This window comes from Psammomys obesus, unplaced genomic scaffold, assembly GCF_907164565.1.
Source record: "Psammomys obesus unplaced genomic scaffold, mPsaObe1.curated_primary_1811, whole genome shotgun sequence".
NCBI classification, from domain to species: domain Eukaryota; kingdom Metazoa; phylum Chordata; class Mammalia; order Rodentia; family Muridae; genus Psammomys; species Psammomys obesus.
In genome coordinates this window covers 4,451,932-4,470,147 of record NW_026593947.1, presented here as the reverse complement: position 1 = coordinate 4,470,147, position 18,216 = coordinate 4,451,932, and the positions used below count along the sequence as shown (strand labels likewise).

Sequence of the window (18,216 nt, the reverse complement as noted above, 5' to 3'; positions counted from 1 at the left end):
GGAAGGAAGGAAGGAAGGAAGGAAGGAAGGAAGGAAGGAAGGAAGGAAGCGTCATCCTCAACATCAGGCATGGTGGCAGATGCACTTGGGAGGCTGAAGTAGGTGGATTTACATAGTCCAAGAGATTCAGGGCTACATAGAAATCTGCCCCCCCCCCCCAAATCCCCTTCAAATTCAGATGCAAGCATCTTGAGATGACCGGGTCATGTTTAAAGGGTTGCACTTATACTGGCCACAGTATAAACAGCAAAGCCCTTACCTGGCCAGGCACTGCAGAGTCGGCCATGGCATAGCACGAGTTTACCCATGAAGCAGGCCATACAGCTCTCCTGACTTTCTTGAGCAGTGAGCTAAGAGGAAAGCGCGCCTCACTGTCCCCCCGTGCTGGCCTCTCCCGCTCTTCTCCAGCAATACTCTGGCATCCTAAGGGTCACAAAGTCTCATTCCACTTGCCAAGTTTTCTAAAGACACTTAAAAGTTGTGCAGAATCTCTGGCCGCTGCTTTGTTTCCTGCCACACGGGGACCCCAGTGCCTCCTGCATGCCAGGCAAACACCCCATCACTGAGGTGCATTCCCAGCATGGTGGAATTCTTTTAGGAATAACGGCTTCAACAGCAGCCCCTTGCCCGCTCTCTTCCATTGCAATCTAGCCCAGCTGCTGTGATGTGAGCACACACGCCTTTGGATTAGCAGCCCACTCTCCGTGAAGCAGCAAAGGCAGCATCACACAGCAGCTGACAGCTTGTGCTGTTGCTCCATGAGCAGGTAAGCCTGCCAGAAAGACCATGGGGTGGAGAGGACAAGCAGACAACCAAGCCACGCATTCAGATGTCTTCTAAACACACAGTTTAGGAATACTTTTCTAGGGGACTGGAGAGATGACTCAGAGGTTAAGAGCACTGGCTGCTCTTCCAGAGGTCCTGAATTCAATTCCCAGCAACCACAAGGTGGCTCACAGCCATCTGTAAAGAAAGCTGGTGCCCTCTTCTGGCCTGCAGGTGTACATGCAGGCAGAATATTGTATAGATAATAAATCTTTAAAAAAAAAAAAAAAAAAAAGAATACATTTCTAACCTGGCGTGGTGGCACATGCCTGTAATCCCAGCATTCTGGTGGCAGAGGCAGGAGGATCTCTGTGAGTTCAAGGCCAGCCTGGTCTACAAAACGAGTCCAGGACAGCCAAGACTACCCAGAGAAATCCTGTCTCGAAATAACCACCTTCCCCCCCCCCCAAAAAAAAAAAAACATTTCTAATTTTTTCTCATTCTCCTCACTCCAGAAGAGCTGGTGTTCTTACTTCAATATTCTATTATTAACTCTAAAGTAATAAAAAAAACACACAAAAAGCTTATGGAAAAGTGTTTTAATTAAGACCTTACAATCAAATCTTTAAAAAGACTTGTGTATTGTTTATTTTAAATATGACTGGATTCTCAAGCATTTTCGGAGGTTTCCAGCATGGAAGTTAATTCTAAATTATCTCCCTGCCTTACAGCTTGCCCCATATTAGCTCCTAGGATAGGAAAAAGTTAAGATCAATGTGTTAAAAATTTAATAGATTCAAAAAGTATTCACCATCTTTTTAAAAGGAGAAAAATTGAACCCTAAACATTAGGGACTCGGGGGACGAGGGGGTCACAACCCAGCCATACTGTCGTGTGTCATGTATGGACACTGAATGTTCTCCAAAGTCCTGGTCATTTGTGCTCTGTGTAAAAAAGAATGCCACAACACGCCCAGCGCAGCCCTTCACTGCCTCAGCCCGCACTTCTGCGAGGATGAAAAAGGAAGCCTGTCTGTCTTCTAGGCCAGTCTGAAGGCCAGGGTGTGCCCTCGTCACACACACCTGTCTTTCTGGGGTTGGAAGGTGCAGTCTTATGATGTCGGCCTGGGTGGGGAATGCAGGCCTTCAAGGCTCACCCTGGGCCACTGTCCCCGTCGCCTGACTCTGTGACGATTGGGGACTATATGGTTAACATGTTATCGCTAGCTCAGCTGCACTTGGATAGCTCGTAGACCTTACTCTTTAGTTAAATACACACCTCAGTAGAGGGCTCTGTACACGGGAGCTGTACAAAACTAGGCAAATATTTTTAAAGTTTTTTTTAAAAAACACTCCTGATTCCTCAGTATGCCTTTTGAAAGCTTAATGCGATTTTCAGATGACCCTGTAAGGACAATTTCACATGGAACGGGATCAGTCTGCATTCTAGAAACTATCATACTCAGAAACCCAGAGTAAAAATATGGAAATGCTCATCTGCACGCACGGCACTGGGTTTTACCCAACAAACTCAGATGCTGAGTGGGGTGGGCAAAAGATGCCCGTCCGTCAGGAAGGATGGAGGGAGGGGTTCTTCCTTCTCGGAGCCTCTTCTGCAGGTGGGGAAGGCACCCATCTCATGGAAACCTGTTTTTCAAACCTTTTCTTTTTTAACCCTGACAGTGGTTCCCTAGAGCCAGGCCAGCCCTGTTCTCCCAGTTTGGCAGCAAAGATCATTAGACCGGACATTTCCAACCCCAGCTATCAGCACGGTGCATCATGAAACCTTTACTGTGCTCCCTAGAAGGAAGAGCAGAATGGAGGTGCCGGCGCCCCGATGGTGACGGCAGGTCCCATCCGCACAGGCCGAGCAAACTCAGTTCATTAGCTGTCGTTTCAGATGACAAGTTCTTATCAGCATCGTCCGCTCTCTCAGGAGAGGGAGTCAGTCTTAGCGGCCAACCGTGCCTACCCGGGTAAAAGGGACGGCGGCCCTGGCTCTAGGGCATGTCGTCATTGCCCGAAACATGCCCGCCACTCACCGGTGTGCCAGAACGGGTCAACTACATATGGATCAAATGCCTAGGTGGTGATTTAAGGAGAAAGGGTGACCCTTGCTCTGGCCAGAAACTTCTTCAGTCTCACAGTCTACATGAAGATGCAGTGAAATGCACCCGTGTAGCCTCCGCAGCTGCTGGTGTGGCCGGAGCAGCTCCGATCCCATGCCGATGCCCTCGCTTTCCTGGGCGCTCCCTGCAGGGCAGACTGCACGGATGGGCATGCCCTGCCAGCTGTGGAGTGGGGTCAGAAAGGACAGCAGGAGGGCAGGGACGGGAAACGCCTAGAGCCAGTTAAAGGCATTTGGTGTGGGGGTCTCCTTAGACTAAAATCGTTAAAATAAAACTCTTGCGAGAATGTCAGGCCTTGGGGACTTGTCTTCATAAGCAAGCCAACACATATGGCTTCCATGGTCGGTCCCACTTAAGGCGGGCGACCAACCATCAGGAAAGCAGAGCCGCCTCTCCGAGGGGCCCTGCAGGACAGTTTCTTCCAGCCATGAGCGGCCTCGCTTGACCGCATGAACGCATGGAGAGGAGGTCCGGCAGCTACGCCCTGGCCGAGTAGCAGCGCATGTACTCCGTGAGCCAGGGATTCTCTGCGGGAGGCGGCTTTGCGCTCTGGCTCTTTTCCTCGTCCGCGGAGTGTGCCCGCTGCCTCTGGGCCGCCAGCCTCCTTTTCTCCACCTGTCTTCTGTTCTTGGCTCGAAGGGCTGACTCGTGAATCTAAAGAAAGTTCAGAGATAAAGGTAGTAGCCTAGTAGGTCGGGGCCAACTTTTAAGAATATCAAACTACAAGTCTGGGGCTACTGCTCAGCGCAGCCTGGCACACAGGAAGCCCCAGCCTCTATCCCCAGGCATGGTGGTGCGCACCTGCTGCCCCGGCTCGTGGGGGTAGGAGCACAGGGGTCCTAAGTTCAAAGCCATCCGTGGCTACACAGAAAGCTCGGTGCCAGCCTGGGATGCCCGCTGTTACTAGTCTGGAACCCTGAAGCGAGGAGTCAAGCCCTGCCAGTCTATAGTACCAACGCTTCGCAGAGTAAATTATCGTGTCATCACAATTCACCCTGTTTGCAAGGACGGCAAAGCTGAGCAACAGAAAATTAAACTTCAGAGCTGGAGAGATGGTTCATGGCCAAGAACAAGTACTGTTCTTGCCAAGGACCCGAGTTCAAGTCCCGGAACCCAAGCTAGGCAGCTCACAACCATCTTTAACTCTAGCTCCAAAGGGATCTGATGTCTCTGGCCTTGGAGACACCAGCACTCACATGCACAGACACACAAACTAAAAATAATAAATATTTTAAAAATAGACGTTTAGGGGCTAGAGAGATTAAGAGATTAAGAGCACTGGCTGCTCTTCCAGGGGCCCTGAGCGCAATTCCCAGCAGCCACATGGTGGCTCTCAACCATCTGGCGCCCTCTTCTGGCACACAGGTGTACATGCAGACAGAACGTGCTGTATGTATGTACAGACTGCATACATAATAAATAAATCTTAATCACTCAATCAATAAACCTTTAGGTAGAAATGGCAAGCAGCTAACTTGCATCAATCTAGGACCAGTGTGGAAGAGCTGCTGCTTTTACAGTTTGTTTGTTTATTGAACAGGATCTGGCTTTGAAGTTCTCTGGCCTGGGACTCCCTACATCCTCCTGGCTCTGCCTCCCAAGTACCGAGACTGCAGGTACACCACTACAGCAAGCTCTGGGAAACTGCGGGGACTCTGCCACAGTGAGCATGTAAGAGAGTCTGGTTGTCTATAACGCTTTAAAACACTGAAATGTGGAGGTGCAGGCACGCAAGCCTGTAATCCCAGGACTTCAGAAGAGGATCAGAAGTTCAAGGTCATCCTTGGCTACACCGTGAGTTTCAGGCCTAGCTTGGACTCCCTGAGATCCTGTCTCAAAAATGTACATAGAGTAATAAAGCAAAACAAAATGTGAGAGAGTTTAATCCTGTGACAGACACACACTGCGAAACTGTCCCAGAGACGTGTCAGAACCCTGTTAGTGACAGCCTGTCTCAGCGTCCACCTCACACGCACAGCATCTGCCACCTGGACGCTGCTCCGGGAACTCGCCTGGCATCACAGGGGAAAAGGAGTCTGCGGTTCTCTTCCTGCCTGTTCCTAAGGCATCCCTGGCACTCAGCTGGTGCTAGCACACTAGTTACACATGAACACGTGGACATGGCTACAACTGAGGGTCCTCACGTCTAATGTCTCAGGTCTTGATGGAATGACAAACCAAGGCTGAGCACGATGACTGGAGCTCATGGGACCAAAACACTATTGCAGGGGCTGGAGAGGTGGCCCAGTGGTTAGAGCACTGGCCGCTCTTCCAGAGGACCTGGGTTCAAGTCCCAGCACCCACATGTCAGCTCACAGCTGTCTGTAACTCCGCTCCAGGGCATGAGACACCCTCACAGAGACATACATGCAGGCCACACCGGTGCACATAAAATGAGAAACATTCGTAATTAAAACCACCACCAACAACACTGTTGCGGACAAACAGGAAATCAATGAGCTGAGTCTCATCGGAAGGGAAAATGGAGGTCCCCAGTAGATTCCAAGCAGTCGGACGTGCCAAGGAGAAAGCCTTTGGCCAAGGACAGCAGCTTACCAAAGCGGAGAGCTCTCCAGGTGGCCCAGACCACAGAAGCCACAAGGACCTGGACCCCCCTGTCAGCAGACCCGAGCCCAGCTGTACCCCAGGATACCAAAGTCTGCTCCATCTTCCTAGGACCAGAGCCCCCTTCTTTTGTCTTCCATGGACCCCACACCACCCAAGGAGCTTCCACGGCCCAGCGCATGGACAGCCTCGGGAGCAGCGGCCCGAGGTCAGGGCGCACCTCATGGACAGAGGCTGAGGCGCAGACGTTGTGTGTCTTCTGGTTCCCCGTGTCCGTCCGTTTCTCTCCCCAGCCATAAAGGGCAAACGGGTGCTTCTTCTCTTTTATTTTGCTGGTTGACTTTTGGGGGCTTCCGGGGGCTTTCTTACTTCCTTTGGCAAATAAGACACCAGGATGCTGTCGGGGTTCTGGGCTGCTGGCCGCCCTGTCAGCCTCTTTTGTCCCAGCTTGCTGTTCGGGTTTCTCATCTATGCCTTTTACTGGCGATGCTTTTGAAAAAAGGGGATGAGACAAGATAGAAATACTTTGAATCAAGTTTTTATACAATTAATTTAATTAAAAAATAAAAATCTTATCGGGTCATTTACATGTTAACATGGCTTCATCTTGCACGTTTTACTTAAATCAAGTGATGGAAACAATTTTTGGTTTTTTGTTTTATTTTGTATTGTGTTTTTTGTTTGTTTGTTTTCCGTGTTTTGAGACAGGGTTTCTCTGTGTAACTCTGGCTGTCCTGGACTCGCTTTGTAGACCAGGCTGGCCTTGAACTCACAGTGATCTGCCTGCCTTGGCCTCCTGAGTGCTAGGACTAAAGGCATGTACCACCATGTCCAGCTTAGAAAAAAAAAATAGTAAAATAACTGTTAAAGCATTTATCCTGTTTTTAAAAACTGATGACAAAGGTATCAACATTAAGCCAAAACAATTCCCAAACAACCTCGATGGCCACCCTTAGGATTCACTGTCACCCCAACAAATGAGTGTGTGCACCTTGGGAGCTCAGGCCACAGGCCCATCTGTGCATGTCCTCGGGGGGTGGGTGAGGCCGACCTTGGAGTCCGACTCTTCTTCCTTTCTGATGCACATTGATGTGGAAAACCTCCTTGAAGAGGTGGCCGTCCACCAGAGTGGAAGGGCCCTTGCCACAACAAGATATGGCCACCACCACCCCTCGCCTGAAGGCAGCCCTCTACAGCGTAGGCCCAGTGCTGAATGGCAAGAGATGTTGGAAGGAAGTGACCTCATGAGTCAGGTTGTGCTTGGACGGGTAAGGTCATCATCTGGTCCCAGCAGGGGTGCGGTTTTGGGGGGTTGTGTGGTCTTGATTGAGGAGGCGAGTCGCCACAGAATGAGTATATTACAGGCTAGAGCTTGAGCCCAGTTGTGATCTGGTTTCTGTTTCCTGCACCATCAAGATGGAAGCAAGCAGCTTCACCTTAGGTGCCATAACCTCTGCCATACCTTCCCCATCGTGATGGACCCTGTCCAGACAGTCAAGAGAAACCTTCCCCATCACGATGGACCATGTCCAGACAGTCAAGAGAAACCTTCCTGCCTTCAGTGATTACTTATCAGGTATCTGGTCACAGTGATGGGAAAGGTGACAGGCATGGCCTGAGGGGGCCCGAGTGGTGTCAGCAGACTTGGGAAAATGTTGTTTCCAAACCTGTTGAAGTATGAAGGAACACTCCAGAACATCTCCATTTTCCTTACCCAGCTTTTGGGATTTTTGACATTTTAATACCACCATCTTTTTTTTTTTTTTCTTTTGCATAAATCCTTCCTGAGCCCATTTCCTTCCACCTACACACACTGGAATATGAGCTCCGCATGAATCAGCCATTGCTCAGGCATCGCACCCCCTCCATCAGCTGCTCCAGCTTGGCTCTTCCTGACAACGTCACAGACTGCTGTTGCAAAGCTGCGTCCCCCTCAGAGGACAGACCCTCGGCCCTGCTGCCCTCGAAGGGCATCTGTTTCATCTTCATGCCTGTGATCCTGCCAGGGTGCGCGGATTGAAGGAAACCTTTACTTACCTCTGCCCTAGATGTTTTAGCTCTGACAACTCATTCATTTTACTGAGCGTCTATACACCGCATGGCAGAAGCCAAGCCCTAGAACCCAGGCTGCGATCCCAGCGGGGACCTTCACAGTGAAGGGACGCCGGCTTCGGCTCAGGAACTTGAGTCCGCTCACCCAAGTGCTTTTCTGCATGCTGTACCCAGACCCTGCCTCACCTTAGTGTAGGAGGAGGGAGAGAAGAAACCTCAGAGGTGACGAGAAAGAGTGGCCTGCGGCAGGGCCGTGCAGATCGAGGAACTGTGCAGAGACTGAGGTTTGGGTCCCTTCTCTTCCCCTCTAGCTCTCCCAGGGCAGCCCATCCAGACAGGACCATAACGCCCTTCTTAGGACCAGAGGGGGAATGTTCACTGAAGGGGAAGAGGGAATAATAAACAGTTCTAAGGACATTGTCTCCAGGCCGGGAGCAGGTGGCACTAGGGAAATAGAGCTTTCTGTGCCAAACTTGGATTGGAGGTGGGGGTGATTATACCCTAGGAATCACAGGGAATTGTGGACTTGAAGCTTAGAAATAGCGTGACCCTGTCTATATTTTAAGATGGGTTGGATAAGAGAATAGGGCCAAGGGCCTGGCAGGAAAGGCTGACAGCGGACGAGGGTAAACAGACACACTGGCATCATGCTGGCATTGGGGGAGGGAGGTGGGGGCAGAAGAACCTGATTGGTCTCCACAGATGCTCTAAGCAGATGGCCCTCCTACCCACAGCCCAGGCAGCCCAGGCAGGAAGGAGGGAACTGTAGAGGAGGAAGCCACCAGGCAGGCTGACAGGGGACATCCACAGGCGCCCTGAGAGGGAAGGCAGAGCCAGACCGGGGTCTGAGTGCACAGCTCCGCCCAGGAGAAGCATAAAAAGCTACAGCGCTGGGACAGAGAACGAACCCAAGAGTGGGCCAAAGGGGGGATGTCTGGAAAAGCAAAAAGAAACCTGAAGAAAACCTAAGGAAGAGCCACACTCCACAGAAGGCTGAAACCACGTGACTTATCAGAGAGGGGGGGCAGGGCGGGTGCTAGGGGCGGGACCTGAGGGTCAGGGATCAAGCCAGGCAGCAGAGCAGCGGAGACAACTCCGCTGAGCTGCTGGAGCCAAAACAGCACACTGAGGTACAAAGGTCATGGCCCACAGGACCTATGCAGGACCCCGGAGTCCAAATAACTCCTGCAAATAATTTTCACACACAATTACCACAGTTGTCACATAGCCCAGCACCAGCTGGAGCACGAGACGAGACACTTAAGCGATCATCCACAGCCTGTGAAATAACGGTGCTAACACCCTGTGCTTAAGAAGATAATGCTTGAAAATTACGCCCCGCAAGAGACAAAAGACGGACAGAACAGAAGAGACAGAACATAGCACTGTAATTTTAATATTTATAAAACACTCAAAATCATGCCTGCCATGTGGTAATTAGATATAAGTATATGCTTTTAAGATCCTATTTGAAAGAATGATGTTCAAAATAAGGGCATTTTCAGGCAAACAAAAACTTCATTTCCCACAAGAGATGGGAAGATTCCAATGTTTCTCTCACCAACCAAGAGAACAGCCAAATTCAGATAAATCCAGTCTTTAGGATGGAGCTGACCAATGCAATAGCCTGTGGTCTCGTGTGGCTACCAAAAATAAATTCAAGTAAATAAAATGAGATGACTGTGCTCCACTGCTGGGCATGTCACCACCAACCATTCAGTAATACCCTGGCAGGTGCTATAAAGAATGTGTCTACTACCTCGGAGCTGTTTTCAAGAGCCTGGTGAGAGGAGGAAGAGCAGACGACAAGTATTGCAGGACAAATGACCCGGGGGGGGGAGCTGGTGCAAGGGCTGCAGAACACAGGCAAGCTTTCCACATCCAAAGTCTAAGGGGAATCTTCACACGTCTACAGATCTGGACTTACAGAGACTGAAGTTACACAGAGCACGCTCTCTCGGCCACTGGGAAAGTGAAGCTACATACTCTAACTTTGGGTTCTCTTTCATTTTGAGCTCAGTGCGATGGCCAGCACTCGGAGGCCCAGCACTAGGCAGGCGGAGATAAGAGCATTGCTGTGTGTGTCAGATCACTCTGAGTTCAGGAACACACTGAGTTCTTGGGACATGCTAATTACATGCAGGCATCTGCTTTTAAATCCTGTTTGAACAAAATGTTTACAGAGTGAAGCCCAGTCTCAAAACGCCAACAACAGGAATTTCCATTTTTGAAATTTACAAACACACATAGGGACTGAAATGGCTACGTGGGTACGAGTACTCAGGATGTAAGCCTGAGTCCATGAGTTCAGATCCCAGCACACAAAGAGTCGGTGTCACAGGGTGCACCCGTGGCCCCAGCGCTGGGGCTCGGGTCAGGTGGTGAAAAGGGGATCGCTGCTGCAGCTCGCTGGGCACCAGCCCTGTGCCATGTTCACTGGGAGAGCCTGTCTCGGGAATAAGTAGACGGTGGGAAAGCAGGACACTGAGACACACACACAAACAGAAAAAACATGTTTAAACAAGTTTGAAACTAAAACCTACGGTTGTAAAGCACACGAAACGCTTAGTGCCAGGGATTGGGCGTCTCTAAGAAGGTCACAATGGGAAACTTTGTGTTCTATACATTTCACCACAAGTTAAAGTTGTTGTAATCACACCTGGGAGATTAAAGCAGAGCAATGGAGGAGTTCAAGATCACCTCAGCCGTCTACTAACCCTGAGGCCAACTTGGGTTATGCTGTAGCAGAAGCCTGTAATCCCAGAGTGGAGGTCATCAATGGAGAACTCCAGATCAAGGTCAGCTTGGGCTATGCATGTGGTAAGATTCTCTCGCCAGCTCTGGCAGTCCCGGACTTATTTTTGTAGATCAGGCTGGCCTCGAAGTCAAAGAGGTCTGCCTCCCTAAGTGCTGGGATTAAAGGCATGCGCCACCATGCCTAGCTGTAAAAATCCTCTCTTAAAAACAAAACTGGAGAAAGGTAGCTTTAATCCCAGCACTCAGGAGGGAGAGGCAGGGGGATCCCTGTGAGTTCGAGGCCAGCATGGTCTACAAAGCAAATCCAGGACAGCCAGAGCTACACAGAGAAACCCTGTCTGAAAAAACAAAACAAAACAAAACAAAAAACCCCAAAACAAAAAACAAACAAACAAAAAAGGAACAACAAAAACAGATCTGGGCATGGTGGTCCATGAGGTGCAGAGTTCTCAGATGGCCAGGGAGGTGGACTTCCTTAGCAAAGGCTCACCACCACCAGGCCCCACCCCACACCCTTCTGAAAAGCAATGGACACATCTCCACTGAGAACCAAGTTAGGGTGCCCCCAACTCCAGGCTTGAGCAGACTTCTGTAACTTCTTTTTTGTTGCTATTTTGGTTTTTTGAGACAGGGTTTTCTATGCAGCCTTGGCTGCCATGAAGCTCACTCTGTAGAGCAACCAGGCTGGCTTTGAACTCACAGAGATCCTCCTGCCTCTGCCTGAGGGTCAAAGGCATGCACCACTGCCACCCAGCCAATTTCTGTAACTTCTAAGGAAGGCAGGGTAAGAGGGAAAGATAGTGCCTGATCCAAAGATCAGGCCCTCCACCCAGCGCAGTTGCATTGTGTGCTGTCCTAAAGACCATCTGCACAGGCTGAGGGGGGCCCAGCCAGGGAGGACTCAGCCTTGCAAGTGTTGATCTAGCAACAGCTCAGCTGACCTCTTGGCACAGGCCAAGGATAATACTGATCAGACAAGGTGTGTGGCCTTGGAAAGGGCCTGTGTCTAGCCCAAAACAGCCTACAATTCAGGAGTGCCTGTGGTTTCCGCTAAGTTTCAGGTGACTGTTTCTGCAGCAATGCATAATCCTCTCATACTCTTTTTTTCTTTCCTTTCTTTCTTTTCTTTTTTCTCTGATTGTTCAGGAACTCGCACCCCAGCACAGCAGGAGCCAGGGTGGCAGCCTCGGACCAGGACAGCAGGCCTCAGCACAGACAGCCCACCTCTGTAGCCTTCCTCCTGGGCTACACACATGTGACAGACTGGCAGGTTCCCCTGGGGCAAGATTGGAGACACCATCTGGGAAGGGCACACAGGAGACTCCCAGAGGGTAATATTTAAATGTCCCAGAGAAACACCTGTGTCTTTCTCTTATGCAGCCAATGAACAACCCCAAGACCCCACATCTGGGTCCCTGAAAGCACGTTCAGGCCTCATCCTTAAATATAAGCAGATAGGTCTGGAGCAGACACCTGGTTATGCCTCCTCTCCTGTGACATTTGTGTGTGAGTGAAGAGTGTGTGTGTGTGTGTGTGTGTGTATAGAGGTTAGAGCACAGCTTGCAGAAGTTGGTTCTCTTCTTCCACCATGCGGGTCCCAGGGAAGCAAACTCAGGCTGTCGGGCTTGCAGCAATCGCCTTTACCCACTGAGCCATGCCACCAGCCCATAGTACATATTTTAACAAAAAAGAGATCGGTACAGTATTTCACACCTGTGACCAGATAACCGGGTTAAAGCAGAAGGTGGAGAGTTCAAGACCGATATGAGACACTGCACGGATGGCTTGGCAATTAAGAGCACTGGCTGGGGCTGGAGAGATGGCTCAGCAGTTAAGAGCACTGAGTCCTCTTTCTAGAGGACCTGGGTTCAAGTCCCAGCACCCTCATAGCATCTGTAACTTGGTGATCTGACATCTTCACACAGACATGCTCGCAGGCAAAATACCAATGCACATAAAAATAAATAAACAAATGAATAAATAAATGTTTAAAAAAAAAAAAAGAGCACTGGCTACTCTTCCAGAAGACCCAGGTTCCATTCCCAGCAGCCAGATGGTGGCTCACAGCTGTAACTCCAGCCCCAGGAGATCTGTTCCCCTCTACTGGCCTCTCTAGGGACCATATCCATGCAGGCAAAACACTCATATACAAAACATAAATATTTTTTTTCTACAGACGGGTCTCATATGCAGCACTAGCTGTCCTGGAACTCACCCTGTAGACCAGGTTGCCATGGAACTCACAGAGGTCCACCTACCTTGCCACCTGAGTGCTAGAATTAAAGGCTTGGACCACCATGCCCAACACTAAAATAAAATCCTTAATTTTAAAATGTTAAAAGTTTGATTTAAGAGGCTTATCAGCCAATGAAAGAAAAAGGAAGGAAGGAAGGAAGGAAGGAGATCTGGGCATGATGGGACAGATCTATAATCCTAGTGCTCAGAAGTCTGAGGCAGGAAAATCAGTATGAAATCGGACTGGGCTATAATGTGAAACCCTGTCTCAAAGAAGAGAAAAAGAGGGAGGGGAGGGATTCAATAGGAGGAAGAGAGAGAAGAAAAGGATAGTGAAACTCCAAACAGAGGAAATGATTGTAAATGGTATTAGGAAATCCTGAACTGCAAGAAAGCTTCCATATCAAAAAGTCCAACAAAGTGGAAGAATGCATACAGAAAGGCACACCACTGATTTTGAGAACACCTTGAAGAGAGAGGATCTTCTGAAATGTTCTGCCTCCCACCAAAAAATGCTAAGAGGCGAGAGGTGGAAAGAGCGAGGAGGGGGAAGTAACATGCAGTTGAAAACGGTGGCTGTGGAAAACAGGCTGGCAGCCTGGCATTCTGTAGGCCGGCGGTGACACACTTGCCTGGCACGGAGAAGCCCTGTGCTGAATCCCCAGTATCACAAAAATAAATCTGGAGGCGGTCTTCACCACTGTTCAAAGCAGGACGGCTAGAAAGGTCCAGAATTCCCACAGCCCAAGCCTCCAACAGGGCACGTGGAACCTACAAAGAACTTTTCACAGCCATTTCTCAAATAAGAAAGAGAAGCCATCAGACCCCATTCATTTGGGGGGGAAAAAAAAGGCTTCCAGAGAGCAGTAGAGATTTTGAAACAAAAAGAAACAAAACAAGGAAGGGGAGGAGATGGCTGCTAAATACACAAAGAGAAACAAAACCCTGTAATAACGCCTTTTCCAAAAGATACAATGTAACTGCGGCGAGAACCTGAATTTGGAAGGAGTAGTCGTACCCTCCTGTGAGCCCAGCAGCTACATCTGCTGGTGCCTGGGATTGAACCCGGGGCTTTACATATGCAAACAAGCACTTTATTATCAACTGAGCTGCCAAGGGTTTGAGATGATGCACACGCTAAACTTGATTCCAGCATTACACACTTTGTACACTTTCGGAAACATCACAAGGTGAACTGTAAACGGTAGAATTTTTATTTAACAAGTTTTTAATTTCTAAAAAATTAAAAAAGGAAAAACAGAGGATCAGCTGCTCAATGCTTTCCTGGTTCATACAGTCTAGAGCTCCATTTCCAGCACCACAAAACAAACTCACACCACCAAAAGAGGAGAAACGAGTGAAATACAATAATTCAAGAAGACTCCCCAGAATTAAGGAGGGTTTCGGGGCTGGAGAGATGGTGCATTGTTTAGGAGCACTGGCTGCTCTTCCAGAGGACCTGGGTTCTATTCCAAGCACCCACAGGGAGGCTCACAACCTCCATCCCAGGGGATACATCGCCCTCTCCTGGCCTCCAGAGGTACTGCATGCACACGGTGCACAGACATAAGCAAAAACAGATAAAATAGAAATATTTAAGAGAGTTGCAGGTGACCTCCATCAGCTCAGAGTCAAGACAGACAAAGAAGTCTAACAGCCCCCTGGGGCCATTACAGGCAGGCTTCGGGACTCAGGAGCACTGGAGCAATGCCTCCAGATGTCTTAGCTACAATAAGCCATCATGAACTCAAAAATTACCAGTTGTTTTTTTTTTTTCCTCAGAAATTCAACTTCTCACTGTCCTTTCTTAAGCGGATAGATGACCTCCACCAGTGAGGGGTGGAATTCAAAACGTGACAGTGACTCCGCCTGTGGGAGGAAAGCCAGGGGTGCCTGAGGCAATGCCAAGGTCCCTCTCCAGACTGCAGCGCCAGGCCGGAGCCTGCCGCGAGGGCCGCAGGCAGGCCAGACAGAAGTAGGTCAGTGGCCCCGAGGGATGAGTTAGGTGAGCGTGATGATGAACTGGCTACATTGTGTGGGAGAGAAAAAGGACCCAGAGAAGCAAAGTGGGTCAGCTTTGCGCACCCGTCCATTCCCCTGCGCCCAAAATCACACAGACTGTGGCTGTGGAGAATGTGTGGGTTAGCAGAGCAGAAACAAAGTTACAAGCCAAGGTAAAAACTGGGTGTGTGGGTGGGCTATCAATTACTGTCAATAAAGGCATACAAATATCAGCCAGGTGTGAGGGTGCTCCCCGTGGGCTGAGCTCCTCAGGAAACCGGGACAGGGGAACGGCTGAAGCCCAGGAGCGAGGCCAACCCCGGCAACACAGTAAGACCCGGTCCCGAAACATGAATACAAATAAAAAGTGGCTGGGCTTGGCAGCACAGGCCTATGACACTGAACAGCCCTACATCCGAGCCAGCCTGAGCTACAGAGGAAGCGCAAGGCCAGTGCGCTGAGAGAAACCTGTCGCAAAACAAGAGTACAAAGGCTGTGGGAAGGGAGTTTAGTGGTGGAGCACTGGCCTGCGTACCCGCGGTCCGGGAAGGCAGCATGGCCTCGTAATAAGCTTCCCGAAGCTACAAGATTCCTTCTGTAAAAGCTGCAGCTGGGACACTTATAATCCCAGCACTCGGCAGGCAGAGGCAGGTGGAGCTCTGAGTTCAGGGCCAGCCTGGTCTACAGAGCGAGTTCCAGAAGCATCCGCCAGGAACCCTTCCCATACCGACACTGTCGCACAGGGACCATGCAAACGAGCCTGTGACGGAGAATCCCGAAAGCAGGGCACATCTATTCCCTGAATGCCTACACACCAAAAATTTAGCAAGGGTTTTGCGAATCTCTGGGGACCGCTCAGTATCTCTATGGAAACCCAAATAATCACGACCTCAGGGCACTCACTAAGAGGCAAACACGGGCATCTACCAACAGCTTTCAGACAGCACACGCCAGAGCAGGGAACCTCGTCAAATCACGGAGAGAAGAAAAGCCCGTTACTCGTCACAATAAAATAAGCCTCATCATTAGCAAGGGCTCCGTTTGCTCCGTAACAACCCGGAGGCGTGCTCCCAGCCCCCACCACCTGCCGCCCTGATTTCTAACCTCATCAGTGAGGCATCGGGATGGTCGTCACAAGCGACCGGATGACGAGAAGGCGGCCCAGCCGTGCTGGGAACTGAGGAGAGCCAAACAGGGGACCAAGAGCAAAGCAACCAGACCCTTTCCGAGTCTGACCCCGATCCCAAGCGCCCGAGTCTTTGTTTACAAAACTGGGATTAAAAGCAAAGGCCCCATCCTACGACAATCTTAGGGTCAGGATGGCCGAGCAGTAACTTCTATCTCTCGGCTCCTCCGTCGAGGAGGTGGCTGGCACCATGGAGATGTCCGGGTGTGCCGAAGCGAGGCCCTGAGCCCTGCGGGCACCCCGGGCCTCCCTGCGGGCGGCCCTACTCCGGGAAGGGCGGCTCACAGCCTGACAGGGTGTGGGTTCGTCCAGTCTTCAGCACCAGCGCGGCCAGGCCAGGGCGCTGACACAGACAACCGTGATCCCCCCCCCGTGACAGCCCGGGGGTCCCCAGCTTCCTGGGCCATCCCTGGGTGAAAGGCTCCTCTCTCCGAGAGGGACGCGCGGACAGACAGATGCCCCTTCGGGTGGACCCAGGGCTCCCGAGCGACCAGGGACCCCCGAGCCGGGGAAGAGGCGCTTGGAGGTCAGAGAGGCTCCGCCAAGGGCCGGCAAACGAGGGGAGCCCGGGGCGGGAGGGCGGAATCGCGGCTCCCCCGGCCCCCTCCCGCGGTTCGCTCAGCGAGCGGATCCTGCCAACCCCGGTCAAAGCAAACCGAACCCAAACAGGAAGCGCCCGCCGGGGAGGGCGAAGCGCGCGGCCCGGCCGAGCGGCGCCGATACCTGGCCTCGCCGCGGTGCCCGTACCTGGCCGCGCCGCGCTCGGTTCCTCGGCGTCCCGCAGCTCCGCGCCGCGCTCCCCCGCCGGCCGCCCGTCCGCCGCGGACGCGGCCCTGGGCGCCGGGCTGGGCGAGGGCTCGGCGTCCGAGGCGCCGTCCGGGCCCCAGGCGTCCCACAGCCAGGGCGCGTGCGCCTGCTCCAGCAGCCGGCGGCCCAGGCGGTAGCGCAGCAGCTCCCGGTAGCACGGCGCGTATTCGTCCCAGCGCGGCTCCCGGTAGCGCTTCATGTACTCGCTCTGCACCCCGCTGCCCGGGGACATGGTGCCGCCGCCGCCGCCGCCGCCTACGGGCCCCGACTCCCAGGCGCGGCCCGCCGCGCCGTTCAAACCCGGAGCCCCGCCCGGACCGGCGGGCGGACGCTGGGGCGAGGAGGGGCGGAGAGGGGGCGGGTCTGTGACGGGGTGTTCCGGGCCGAGGGGCGGAGTCCGGGCCGGGAGGGCGCAGTGGCTCGGGGCCGGCGGGGGCGGGGTTCCGGGAGGGACGCGGGCGGGGACCCGGGGTCGGCTCCAGCGGCGGGGGCGGGGGCGGGGCGGGGGGATCCGGGCCCGCGGGCCCCCCCTGCGCGGGGAGTGCCCCCCCGGGAGCAGCGGCCTTACCTCCCGTGCGTCCGGAGGTCCGCGGAGATCGCGGCGCCGCGGCTACGGCGCGAGCGGCCTTTTCCCCGCCGCGCGTCCTCCACCAAGATGTCGCCGACCAAGCGGCGGCCCCGCGGTCCTACGGCAGCCGGAGGCGAAGGCGCCGCCCCAGCCCGGAGCCTGCACCTCCCCGCGCGCCAGCCGGGCCCCCGCCCGCTCCCGCGCCCGCGCCTGGGGAGCTGCTGCAAACCCCCAGCTCGCTCGCCCACTCCCTCCTGGCGCCCTCGGGAGCAGGCTTCAGCTCTGGGTGCAGCCCGCGCCTGTGAGCAACCAGCGCCGGGGCCAGGCCCAAAGCATGTGTCCTTCCTCCCTGCTCACAACGCCCGGGCACTCAGGCCTTGACGGCTTGTTTTTCCTTATTTTAATACATTTTCCTCCCCGCCTCTCCCCTCCCCCGTCCCCCTTTTGAGACAAATCTCATGTAGCCTAGAACTCATTCCAGAGCCCAAGCTTATCTTGAACTCCCGATCCTCCCGCTTCAACCTCCCAAGTGCTGGAAAGACAGGTGTGAGCTGCCTCGCCTGCCCTTGCCCGGTCTTACCTACAGGCCAACTTTCGTCAATATAACTAATGAGAACCCTAGGCCTGCTCAAGGAGCTGGGGCAAATGTTTGGCTTGTTACCGGGTTGTTACTGTTGCAATCCTGCTCTGCAAACTGCTTTTGTAAAAAAGAGCTTTGGTGCGGCAGCTGCAGGAAGATTTGACAAGAAAGGCGTTCAAGAAAGATAACGTTGCCAGCGTATATAGATAGTCCCAAGCCAGGATGTGTTACCATGGTAGTAAGCAGGTTACTCTGCCCCTGCAGTTCAGATGAGCTATTCCGATGTGACTATTCCTGCCCGGACCCTTTCTTAGCTTATAAACCGTGGACATAAGACACCAAGGCTGCGGCGTGGTTCAAAGGGCAGGAACATGAGCTGGGTGTCATTGTTGTGGGATTGGCCAGAGCCGTTTTGTGGGAGGAGACAGGAGTGATGGAAGCCTCTGCTGAGATTCCCACAGAGGCCAGACTCCTCCCTCCACCCCTCAGCAAGCTTCGGGAACCTCCTCCTAGCATTCCCCTCTTATTGAAGCTGGTTGGGTTGATCCATGGTGTTAGCAGCCAAAAGAAGC

General features: G+C 52.4%; 1 protein-coding gene across 2 annotated transcripts; it reads right to left on the bottom strand.

Annotated features, from left to right (window-relative positions):
* Positions 1–1,349: 1,349 nt before the first annotated feature.
* Ccsap (centriole, cilia and spindle associated protein) lies at positions 1,350–17,477 on the bottom strand. 2 transcript variants are annotated; one of them, XM_055617590.1, is made up of 4 exons: positions 17,065–17,477; positions 16,437–16,827; positions 5,679–5,947; positions 1,350–3,547 (listed from the first exon to the last, which is right to left on the bottom strand). In XM_055617590.1, exons 2-4 carry the CDS (start codon positions 16,726–16,728, stop codon positions 3,371–3,373), a joined length of 738 nt encoding a protein of 245 aa, XP_055473565.1. In that variant the 5' UTR covers positions 16,729–16,827; positions 17,065–17,477; the 3' UTR covers positions 1,350–3,370. The 2 variants fall into 2 exon arrangements, with proteins under 2 accessions (XP_055473565.1, XP_055473566.1); XM_055617591.1 differs by lacking the exon at positions 17,065–17,477 and having other exon boundaries at positions 16,437–16,972.
* Between the last annotated feature and the right edge of the window lie 739 nt (positions 17,478–18,216).

What these genes read in the sequence shown, in the direction of transcription:
- Ccsap (XM_055617590.1), bottom strand. Translation starts at nt 16,728, where the DNA reads ATGTCCCCGGGCAGCGGGGTGCAGAGCGAGTACATGAAGCGCTACCGG. An exon ending in ACCGAGCGCGGCGCGGCCAG is followed by an intron (nt 5,948 to 16,436) that starts GTACGGGCACCG and finishes TTTTTTCAAAAG; the next exon opens with CATCGCCAGTAAAAGGCATA. An exon ending in CCTCAGCCTCTGTCCATGAG is followed by an intron (nt 3,548 to 5,678) that starts GTGCGCCCTGAC and finishes AACTTTCTTTAG; the next exon opens with ATTCACGAGTCAGCCCTTCG.